The 12,207-nt window shown below is 49.5% G+C and overlaps 1 protein-coding gene across 18 annotated transcripts in view; it reads left to right on the top strand.

Annotated features, from left to right (window-relative positions):
• Positions 1 to 12,207, top strand: part of catip (ciliogenesis associated TTC17 interacting protein) — a 49,676-nt gene that overhangs the window by 29,434 nt on the left and 8,035 nt on the right. For all 18 annotated transcript variants that reach the window (XM_055631105.1, XM_055631110.1, XM_055631112.1 and 15 more), the window contains 4 exons: positions 211 to 266; positions 3,961 to 4,047; positions 9,192 to 9,359; positions 10,738 to 10,862. In XM_055631105.1, the coding sequence (XP_055487080.1) occupies positions 211 to 266; positions 3,961 to 4,047; positions 9,192 to 9,359; positions 10,738 to 10,862 (436 nt within the window). The remainder of the gene's footprint in view (positions 1 to 210; positions 267 to 3,960; positions 4,048 to 9,191; positions 9,360 to 10,737; positions 10,863 to 12,207) is intronic.

Below are 12,207 nucleotides of genomic sequence, written 5' to 3' on the forward strand. Positions count from 1 at the left end.
TGCCAATCACCACCCCCCCCCCCCGGACACTTATTATTATTTATTCAAATCATATGCTATGTCGCTCTTCCAGGGAGATGCTAAATGCATTTCGTTGTCTCAGTACTGTACACTGACAATGACAATTAAAATTGAATCTGAATCTGAATCTGTGGCAATGAGTTCCTCAGACTAACTATCCTCTGACTAAAGATACGCTTTATTTTCCAGCTCGCATCTCGGGTGCCCTTGCAACAGCAGAGCTACAACACCAAGAATATATAAAGGTCATTTACCGCCTTATCACTGAATGTTTCTGTCCATGTCTGAGATCAAAATAAGGATTATAAATTTAAAATGGTTGGCAGTAACCCAATAAGGGGGAAGTCTTTTAGGACCGAGATGAGAAAATCCTTTTTCACACCGAGAGTGGAGAATCTGTGGAATTCTCTGCCACGGAACGTAGTTGAGGCCACAGTTCATTGATAGATGCTTTCAAGAGAGAGCTCGATAGGGCTCATAAAGATAGTGGAGTCAGGGGATATGGGGAGAAGGCAGGAACGGGGTACTGATTGTGGATGATCAGCCATGATCGCATTGAATGGCGGTGCTGGCTCGAAGGGCCGAATGGCCTCCTCCTGCACCTATTGTCTATTGTCTATTGATCTTGGAGAAAACCCACGTTCGTCCGGGAGAGAATGTACAAACTCCGTACAGATAGCACCCGTAGTCAGGATCGAACCCGGGTCTCTGGCGCTATAAGGCAGAAACTCTAGCGCTGTGCCACCCTGCCACCTTGATGTCGATGTTGCCAGGATCCGAGGGCCTGAGCTATGGGGAGAGGTTGAGCAGGCTAGGATTCTATTCCCTGGAACGCAGGATGATAAGGGGTGATCTTATAGAGGTGTACAACATATTGAGAGGAATAGATCGGGTAGACGCACAGAGTCTCTTGCCCAGAGTAGAGGAATCATGATCCAGAAGACATGGCTTTAAGGTGAGGGGGGGGAAAAGATTTAATAGGAATCTGATGGGTAGCTTTTTCACGCAAAGGGTGGTGGGTGTATGGAACGAGCTGGCGGAGGAGGGAGATGAGGGAGATGAGATGAGAAGAACTTTTTTCACACAGAGAGTGGTGAATCTCTGCAACTCTCTGCCACAGAGGGTAGTTAAGGCCAGTTCATTGGCTATATTTAAGAGGGAGTTAGATGTGGCCCTTGTGGCTAAGGGGATCAGAGGGTATGGAGAGAAGGCAGGTACGGGATACTGAGTTGGATGATCAGCCATGATCGTATTGAATGGCGGTGCAGGCTCGAAGGGCCGAATGGCCTACTCCTGCACCTAATTTCTATGTTTCTATGAGGCAGAGACTTTCACAATGGTTAAGAAACAATTAGACAGGTACATGGATAGGACGGGTTTAGAGGGATATGGGCCAAACGCAGTCAGGTGGGACTAGTTTAGATATGGCAGGTTGGCCGGTGTGTTGACCCGAAACATCGCCTATTCCTTTTCCCCATAGATGCTGCCTCACCCGCTGAGTTTCTCCAGCATTTTTTTTGTCTACTTCCTAAAGGATAAAGAGTGCAGGTTCTCAGGCACCTGATCCATCCTACCAGCAACTAACGAGTATCTGACCTCCCATCTACCTCACTGGAGACCTTCAGACTATCTTTAATCGGACTTCACTGGACGTTACCTTGCACTAAATGTTATTCCATTTATCCCGTATCTGTACACTGCGGACGGCTCGATTGTAATCATGTATTGTCTTTCCGCTGACTGGTTAGCACGCAACAAAAGCTTTTCACTGTACCTCGGTACACGGGACAATAAACTAAACTAAACTAAACTCAAATTCAAGTTCGATTAAAGATAGCCCGACGGTCTCCAATGAGGTGGATGGTAGCTCAGGACCGCTCTCTAGTTGGTGATAGGATGGTTCAGTTGCCTGATAATAGCTGGGAAGAAACTGTCCCTGAATTAGCCCTGTGCGGCTCGGTGGTACAACGGTGGAGTTGCTGCCTTTGCAGCACTGGAGAAGCGGGTTCGATCCCAACCACGGGTTCTGTCTGCACGGAGTTTGTACATTCTCCCCGAGACCTGCGTGGGTTTTCTCCGAGATAGACAATAGGTGCAGGAGTAGGCCATTCGGCCCATCGAGCCAGCACCGCCATTCAATGTGATCATGGCTGATCATCCACAATCAGTACCCCGTTCCTGCCTTCTCCCCATATCCCCCTGACTCCGCTATTTTTAAGAGCCCTATCTACCTCTCTCTTGAAAGCATCCAGAGAACCGGCCTCCACCGCCCGATGAGGCAGAGAATTCCACAGACTCACCACTCTCTGTGAGAAAAAGTGTTTCCTCATCTTCGTTCTAAATGGCTTACACTTTATTCTTAAACTGTGTGGCCCCTGGTTCTGGACTCCCCCAACATCGGGAACTTGTTTCCTGCCTCTAGCGTGTCCAAACCCTTAACAATCTTATATGTTTCAATGAGATACCCTCTCATCCTTCTAAACACCAGAGTGCACAAGCCCAGCTGCTCCATTCTCTCAGCATATGACATAAAAACATAGAAACATAGAAATTAGATGCAGGAGTAGGCCATTCGGCCCTTCGAGCCTGCACCGCCATTCAATATGATCATGGCTGATCATCCAACTCAGTATCCCGTACCTGCCTTCTCTCCATACCTCCTGATCCCCTTAGCCACAAGGGCCACATCTAACTCCCTCTTAAATATAGCCAATGAACTGGCCTCAACTACCCTCTGTGCCAGAGAGTTCCAGAGATTCACCACTCTCTGTGTGTAAAAAAGTTCTTCTCATCTCGGTTTTAAAGGATTTCCCCCTTATCCTTAAGCTGTGACCCCTTGTCCTGGATTTCCCTAACATCGGGAACAATCTTCCTGCATCTAGCCTGTCCAACCCCTTAAGAATTTTGTACGTTTCTATAAGATCCCCTCTCAATCTCCTAAATTCTAGAGTATAAACCAAGTCTATCCAGTCTTTCTTCATAAGACAGTCCAGACATCCCAGGAATCCCTGGGATCCCTGGGATGACAGTCCCGCCATCCCGGGTATTAACCTTGTAAACCTACGCTGCACTCCCTCAATAGCAAGAATGTCCTTCCTCAAATTAGGGGACCAAAACTACACACAATACTCCAGGTGTGGTCTCACTAAATTCTAGAGAGTTTATACTCTCTAGAATTTAGGAGATTGAGAGGGGATCTTATAGAAACTTACAAAATTCTTAAGGGGTTGGACAGGCTAGATGCAGGAAGATTGTTCCCGATGTTGGGGAAGTCCAGGACAAGGGGTCACAGCTTAAGGATAAAGCGGAAATCCTTTAAAACCGAGATGAGGAGAACTTTTTTCACACAGAGAGTGGTGAATCTCTGGAACTCTCTGCCACAGAGGGTAGTTGAGGCCAGTTCATTGGCTATATTTAAGAGGGAGTTAGATGTGGCCCTTGTGGCCAAGGGGATCAGAGGGTATGGAGAGAAGGCAGGTACGGGATACAGAGTTGGATGATCAGCCATGATCATATTAAATGGCGGTGCAGGCTCGAAGGGCCGAATGGCCTACTCCTGCACCTAATTTCTATGTTTCTACTAGGGCCCTGAGATCTTCGGTTCTTCGAGATCTTCGGTTTCCTCCCACACTCCAAAGACGTACAGGTTTGGAGGTTAATTGGCTTTGGTATAAGTGTAAATTGTCCCCAGTGTGTGTTTAGGGGAGTGTTAGTGTGCGGGACGGACTCGGTGGGCCTGTTTCCGTGCTGTGTCTCTGAACTGAATTAAACTAAATCTGAGTTAAACTGCTGTACCTCCTTGCTTGATAAGATAACCAAGGACAGGGTGGGTGGAGAGGTGACATTACTGTATTGTCTGATTTTATGTTTCAATGGGATATACTGTACACGCTGACAGCAATTCTCCCGTCCGTTTTTTTTTGGTTGTCTGGGTCGCAGCTGAAGGAACATTCTCTGACCAAGAAAACAGACATGAAAAAGACACTCGATGGATACTTCATGACAAGGGAAGTCACCGTGGGTGAGGTAAGACATTGTAAGGGTCAGCTCCAACACTTTCTATGCATTGATAATTCTATGCATTAGTGACATGGCCAGAGTGAACACCACTGGAAATTGGAGGAGCAGCGCCTCAGTCTGCACCCCAGCGGCATGAACATTGACTTCTCCAATTTCCGGTAGCCCTTGCTGTCTCCTCCCCTTCTCAGCTCTCCCTCAGACCTTCTGGCTCCTCCTCTTCCTTCCTTCTTCCCGCCCCCCCCCCCCTACATCAGTCTGAAGAAGGGTCTCGGCCCGAAAATGTTGCCTATTTCCTTCGCTCCATAGATGCTGCTGCACCCGCTGAGTTTCTCCAGCACTTTTGTCTACCGAGGGTTAGAGACATGATCTATACACACACACACACACACACACACACACACACACACACACACACACACACACACACACACACACACACACACACACACACACACACACACACACACACACACACACACACACACACACACACACACACACACACACATCAAGATTCAAGGTTCAATTAATTTGTCATTTGGACCCCTTGAGGTCCAAACGAAATGACATATATATCGGTGATGTTTCTGGTCTTCCACAGACCCTTCCACAGACTATATATCTCTATAATACTAAAACTCTTCATCTTGTGTGTGTGTGTGCGTGTGTGTGTGTGCGTGTGTGTGTGTGTGCGTGTGTATGTGTGTGTACGTGTGTGTGTGTGTGTGCGTGTGTGTGTGTGTGTGCGTGTGTGTGTGTGTGTGTGTATGTGTACGTGTGTGTGTGTATGTGTGTGCGTGTGTGTGTGTATGTGTGTGTGTGTGTGTGTGTGTGTGTATGTGTACGCGTGTGTATGTGTGTGTGTGTGTGTGCGTGTGTGTGTGTGTGTGTGTGTTTGCGTGTGTGTGTGTGTGTGTATATATGTGTGCGTGTGGTTAATTCCTATTTTCTTCCAAACGCTAGGCCACAGCCTTCCCATTTTCACACATTCTACTCCCATTTTTCCCGTCGAGGCGATAAATATCTTCCCGTCGCAGTCCCACCTACATTTCCGAAGTTTGTAATCGTTTATTAGTTTTAAAAACAGCCCAAGAACCCCGAGTGACGTCACAATGGCCTCGCAAGGCAGGAGGGAGGGAGGGAGGGGAACTCCAGCGCTCGTGTCTCAGACGCCAGCGCCCGACGCTCAGTGGCGAGGGTGATGCTGCGGGCACTGGCTGGAGCTGAGCCTGGTGCTGGTCCTGGTGCTGGAGTGAGGGCCGAGCCCGGGGCTTGGGATGGTGCCGTGACCGGGGGCCGAGAAAGAAGCTGCCGCTGGAACCAAGGACGAGCCTGTGTCCGGAGTCAGGGAACGAGCCCGGAGATGATATCGGGGGCCTGCGGTGGAACCCAAGCGGCGGCCGAGCTGACGGCTGGATTGTACAGCCAGGACCCGGGCCGAGCACGAGATAGAGGCCCAGTTCCACCTGGGTAGGTCCTGGGTCAGGGAATGGGACTGAGGGGAGGAGGATGAAGGAAATGAGGAGGAGGGAGATGGGGTGGGGAGTGGGGTGGTAGAGGGAGATGGAGCGGTGGTGTGTGGAGGAGGGAGACGGCCCCTCCCTATCCACCCTCACTCCCACCATCTCTACCCCTCCCTCTCTACCCCATCCCTCTCCCTCTCCACCCCCCTCCCTCTCTGCCCCCTCCCTCTCTACCCCCCTCGCTCTCTACCCCCCCTCCCTCCCTCTATGTATTGAAGAGGGAGGGTGAAGAGGAGGAGGAGGGAGTGCTGGGGGATGAGGAGAAATGAGCCGTGCCTGCGCAGTTTGGGGCTATGCTTGAGTGGTGCAATATTGTGTTGGGGGAACGGCTTGCGTTGGGGGAATGGGTGAGTGGTGGAATCTTGCGTTGGGGGAGCAGACCCAACGGGTCTGCAGTTGGTCACGTGTATATATATATATATATATATATATATGTGTGTGTGTATTTATTTATATATATATATATATACACACACTTCTAGATATACTGTGTATATAAATATATACACACACACACACATGTATATATAAAATAGACACAAAATGCTGGAGTAACTCAGCCGGACAGGCAGCATCTCTGGTGAGAAGGAATGGCCGACGCTTCGGGCTGAGATCCTTCTTCAGACTGATTTCAAGGGAGGGGGTAGGACAGAGATAGAATGTAGTCGGAACAGTATGACTGGTGGGAGAACTGGGAAGAGGGAGGGGATGGAGAGGGAAGGAAAGCAGGGGTTATTTGAAGTTTTATATATGTACTAGCCCTGTTGGGTCTGCTCCCCCAACGCACCCGTTCCCTACCCATAGCCCCCACAGGAGGTGTGGTCCTCCAACTCAAGCTGTTCCCGAGTGTATGATTCCAGCACTGCCCTGCCTCCCTCAGCAGTGGGCTTTAAAAAAAATTACATTTGCACTTCCCCTGCATATTGCAATAGCAGTTCACCCTCCCCCTCTTGTGTATCGGAGTGTTCCTGTATCACAACATTGTATCGAAGTGTGTTGGAAGCTGGCAGGAATGATTTTAACAGTAAAAATCTTGTGAAAGTTAGCATTTTTAAAGCTTTAATAGCGAATAACGTGAAATATAGGATGAAATCTTCAGTGAAGCTGATCACAGCTAGCTGAGCCATTGTGACATCATCAGTTGAAGCTGGTCGTTTTAAATTCAAAGTTTCTTGATTTTTTAAAACTTTAATCAGTAATAATTCGAGAAATAAAGCATAAAATGTTCAGTGAAGGTGCTCTCGGCCTTGAGGGGAAAAATGTGAATCAGAATATGTAAATATCTTGTGAAAGTTGGCATTTTTAAAGCTTTAATCACAAATACTGTGAAATGTAGGATGTAATCTTCAGTGAAACTGATCACTGCTAGCTGAGCCATTGTGACGTCATCAGTGAAAGCTGGTTGTTTTAAATTCAAAGTCTTTTGATGTTTTTAAACGTCTTACTTATTTTTAATCAGTAATAAGTTGAGAAATAAAGCATAAAATGTTCAGTGAAGGTGACCTCCACCTCGAGGGGGAAAATGTCAATCAGAATATGTAAATATGTATTCGTTACCGCGTAGTGTTTTTGCGAAGATGTAAACACAACCACATATACATACACATATACACAACATGAATATACATACACGTGCTCACACATGCACGCGCACACACACACATGCGCGCACACACACACACATGCACGCACACACACAAATGCGCGCACACACACAAATGCGCGCGCACACACGCGTACGCACACAAACGCGCGCACACACACACACACGCGTGCGCACACACACACACACATGCGCGCACACACACACACACATGCGCGCACACACACACACATGCGCGCACACGCACACACACAAATGCGCGCGCACACACACACGCGTACGCACACACACGCGAGCACACACACGCGCGCACACACACGCATGGCTTAGGAAATTTGGCATGTCCACACGCGCGCGCACAAACAAACACACACACACACGCATGGCTTAGGAAATTTGGCATGTCCACAACAACTCCCACCAGATGAGGCCGTAAAAAGCATGTTATCACATATTACCATATTATGCATCACCGCTTGGGATCAGTTCATTCAAGACCGCAATAAATTGCAGAGAACTGTGGACGCAGCCCGGACCATCACACAAACCAACCTCCCCTTCCACTGACCCCATCTACACAGCCCGGACCATCACACAATCCAACCTCCCCTTCCACTGACCCCATCTACACAGCCCGGACCATCACACAATCCAACCTCCCCTTCCACTGACCCCATCCACACAGCCCGGACCATCACACAAACCAACCTCCCCTTCCACTGACCCCATCTACACGTCACGCTGCCTCGCAGGGCCAGCAGCATCATCATAACTATGATCTTCTTAACCTCCTCTCACACGAGGAGAAGGCAGGAACGGAGGGGGGGCGGGGTACTGATTGGGGATGATCAGCCATGACTACAGTGAATGGCGGTGCTGGCTCGAAGGGCCGAATGGCCTGCTCCTGCACCTATTGTCTATAATCAAGGACCATTCTCACCTCGGTCACTCGCTCTTCTCCCCTCTCCCATCAGGCAAGAGGTACAGAAGGGCTAGTTTCTCCGCTCTATGATAAATGGATCTTGTATCAAATAAATGTATCTAGTGTCTTGACTCTCATGATTCCGTGGATACAAGGTCCCAAAGTGCGGAGGCATGTTGGTTTACTTTAGCTCATTGCCACGTGTACCGAGGTACAGCGAAATGCTTTTGTTGCGTGCTAACCAGTCATCGGAAAGACGATACCCCATTATAATTGAGCCATCCACAGTTTACAGATACAGGATAAAGGGAATAACATGTATATTGTTTAGTCCAGGATAGAACCAGTAAAGTCTGATCAAGGATAGTCCGAGGGTCTCCAATGCGGTAGATGGGAGGTCAGGACCGCTCTCTAGTTGGTGAGAGGACGGTTCAGTTGCTTGATAACAGCCGGGAAGAAACTGTCCCTGAATCTGGAGGTGTGTGTGCGTTGGTTTTCACACTTCTGTACCTCTTGCCCGATGGGAGAGGGGAGAAGAGGGAGTGACCATGTGCGATTTGTCCTTGATTAGGATTGTTACAATAGACAATAGACAATAGGTGCAGGAGTAGGCCATTCGGCCCTTCGAGCCAGCGCCGCCATGCAATGTGATCATGGCTGATCATCCCCAATCAATACCCCGTTCTTGCCCTCTCCCCATATCCCCTGACTTTAAGAGCCCTATCTGGCTCTCTCTTGAAAGTATCCAGAGAACCGGCCTCCACGGAGACAAGGAAACACTTTTTCTCACAGAGAGTTGTGAGTCTGTGGAATTCTCTGAGGCAGAGAATTCCACAGACTCACAACTCACTGTGAAAAAAGGTGTTTCCTTGTCTCCGTTCTAAATGGTTTACCCTTATTCATAAATAGTGTCCCCTGGTTCTGGACTCCCCCAACATAGGGAACATGTTTCCTGCCTCTAGCGTGTCCAAACCCTTAATAATCTAACATGTTTCAACAAGATCCCCTCTCCAGAGTATACGGTGCTGCCGATTCAATGTAAAGTCAGCCAGTTGCTTTGTGTCCCATTGTCACCCTGTTCACTTTGCTTGTGTTGGAACAGAGTGTGAAGTCTGAGACTATGAACTTCAGCCTGGGAGACCTGAAAGGTTTTGTGTCGGAAGCAAGTAATCTGGTGCTTCTGCGGATCATGGCGCAGAGGAACCACGTCCCCGACAACATGGTCTTTCTGGCCTTCGACAGCGAAATGCAACTGTCCACCTCCACATACGTGAGTACCGAGATGATTATTGCATCCAGAACTGCAGGTGAGAGGTGGGTGGGGCATCTCGTGTCAAGTCTGTCACCATCTTTGGTCGTCTTGTTGAGTCTCGTTGTCTGTAACTGGTTTTCACCCTCACCCAGCCCGCACTAGCTAACAATGGCCTGTCTCCTCCGTCATTGTTACTATTTCGCATATCTTTCATTAATCAATTTCGCATATCTTTCATGTAATCCCGTGCTACCTGCTCCATGGCCGGATAGTCGGCGAACAAACTGTCTCCCCCACCTGGTTTGCCAGGTGAGGAGGGGGGCTGTGGACCCCCAGCAGGACCAAAAACAAGACCTGTCAAAGGGCGGATGAGCTCCTAGCGAGCCGACGGCCGTCCACACTTCAGTAGAAGTTGCGATCACCATCTATATCTCTTTGTCCCCTTTCCCTTTGACTCGGTCTGAAAAAGGTTCACCTGTTCCTTCTCTCCAGAGAGGCTGTCTGACCCTCTGGGTTAGTGTCTATCTTTTGTTTGTGTCTACCTTTGGTTTAAACCGGCAACCGCAGTTCCTTCCTACACGTGGAGACGCAGACGCGGCGTGGAAACAGGCCCTTCGGCCCGCCGAGTCTGCGCCGACCAGCGACCACCCCTTTCCCGTAGCATTATCCTACACACTGGGAACAATTGGCAACATTCCCCTCGCAAACCCATGTCCTCTGGTTCCTGATTCAGTGACTCTGGGTGAAAGACTCTGCTATTACCAGATGTACGTCTGAGTTTAGTTTAGAGATACAGCATGGAAACAGGCCCTTCGGCCCACCAAGTCCGCGCCGACCAGCGATCACCCCGTACATTAGAACTATCCTCCAGGGAATCAGGCCCTTCGGCCCAACTCGCCCATGCCATCCAGGGCGCCCCACCTGAGCTAGTCCCATTTAGCCCATATGCCTCTAAGCCTTTCCTTAACTTTAAGCTTTAGAGATACAGCGAGGAAACAGGCCCTTCGGCCCACCATGTCCATGCTGACCAGCGATCTGATCTCCCCGCGCATTCGCACTCTCCCTACATTTTTACCAAAGCCAATTAACCTCCAAACCTGTACTTTGTTGGAACTGTGGGAGGAAACCGGAGTTCCTGGAGAAAACCCCACGCGGTCACGGGTAGAACGTGAAAACTCCGTACAGAGAGCACCCGTAGTCAGGATCTGTGAGGCAGCAACTCTACCGCTGCGCCACAGTGAAAAACATATTTGCCGTGTGCTATCCAGGCAGAGGAAAGACTGCACATGATTACAATCAAGCGAGCACACTGGATGGACACAGGGTGAAGCCGTTAATGTTTAGTGTAATGTCATTCTAAATGTCTCCCTGCTGTCTCCTTTGTTTTGTCGAACAGCTGAACCTGGGACCCAAAATGCTGACTGTTGGGAAAAGCGAGGTTGAGGTTCGCAGCATCCAGAGAACGATTCACTCGGACGTCAACAGCCCCATGAGCTGGCAGTGTAGCTTCCTCCCCGATGGGTGAGTCAAGAGTGACACAGTGTGCTGGAGTAACTCAGCGGGTCAGGCAGCATCTGTGGAGAACATGGATAGGTGACGCTTCACAGAGTGCTGGAGTAACTCAGCGGGTCAGGCAGCATCTGTGGAGAACATGGATAGGTGACGCTTCACAGAGTGCTGGAGTAACTCAGCGGGTCAGGCAGCATCTGTGGAGAACATGGATAGGTGACGCTTCACAGAGTGCTGGAGTAACTCAGCGGGTCAGGCAGCATCTGTGGAGAACATGGATAGGTGACGCTTCACAGAGTGCTGGAGTAACTCAGCGGGTCAGGCAGCATCTGTGGAGAACATGGATAGGTGACGTTTCACAGAGTGCTGGAGTAACTCAGCGGGTCAGGCAGCATCTATGGCATTAAGGAAATAGGCAACGTTTTGGGCCGAAACCCGTAAGGGTTTCGGCCCAAAACGTTGCCTATTTCCAGAAGGATTTCGGCCCGAAACGTTGCCTATTTCCTTAGCTCCATAGATGCTGCTGCACCATAACTCAGCGGGTCAGGCAGCATCTGTGGAGAACATGGATAGGTGACGTTTCACAGAGTGCTGGAGTAACTCAGCGGGTCAGGCAGCATCTGTGGAGAACATGGATAGGTGACGTTTCACAGAGTGCTGGAGTAATGTCCCCTGTCCCACTTAGGAAACCTGAACGGAAACCTCTGGAGACTTTGCGCCCCACCCAAGGTTTCCGTGCGGTTCCCGGAGGTTGCGGGTAGTGGAAGCAGGTAGGGAGACTGACAAAAACCTCCGGGAACCGCACGGAAACCTTGGGTGGGGCGCAAAGTCTCCAGAGGTTTCCGTTCAGGTTTCCTCAGTGGGACAGGGGCATAACTCAGCGGGTCAGGCAGCATCTGTGGAGAGAAGGATGTGTGACGTTTCAGGTCGAGACCCTTCTTCGGACTGATGTCAGGGGAAGGGGAGACACAGAGATAAGGAAGGGGAAGGTGTCAAAAGGAGATCAAAAGAGATGCAGGACAAGGAAAATGTAGAAAAAATCATTGTTAGCTTCTTCTTCTTTTGTGTCCATCTTCCATGATTCAAATAATGACCTCGCTGTCATCGTCCGTCCTGAAAAGGCCACCAGCCTCCGGCGACAATCAGTGTGGAGCCATCACTTGTCGCAGTAGATGATGGTGGTAGCAGAATTAGCTCAGGATACTTCCAGTTTCCAGCCCCCCCCCCACCCCGAGACGTGGACGATTCTGCTGCCGGGCCATTGTTATCTAGGAGGAGGTGACAACAGTAAAGAAAACGAATGGTATGTTGGCTTTCATAGCAAGAGGATTTGAGTATAGGAGCAGGGAGGTTCTAC

This window comes from Leucoraja erinacea, unplaced genomic scaffold (assembly GCF_028641065.1).
Source record: "Leucoraja erinacea ecotype New England unplaced genomic scaffold, Leri_hhj_1 Leri_653S, whole genome shotgun sequence".
In the NCBI taxonomy this organism is placed as follows: Eukaryota; Metazoa; Chordata; class Chondrichthyes; order Rajiformes; family Rajidae; genus Leucoraja; species Leucoraja erinaceus.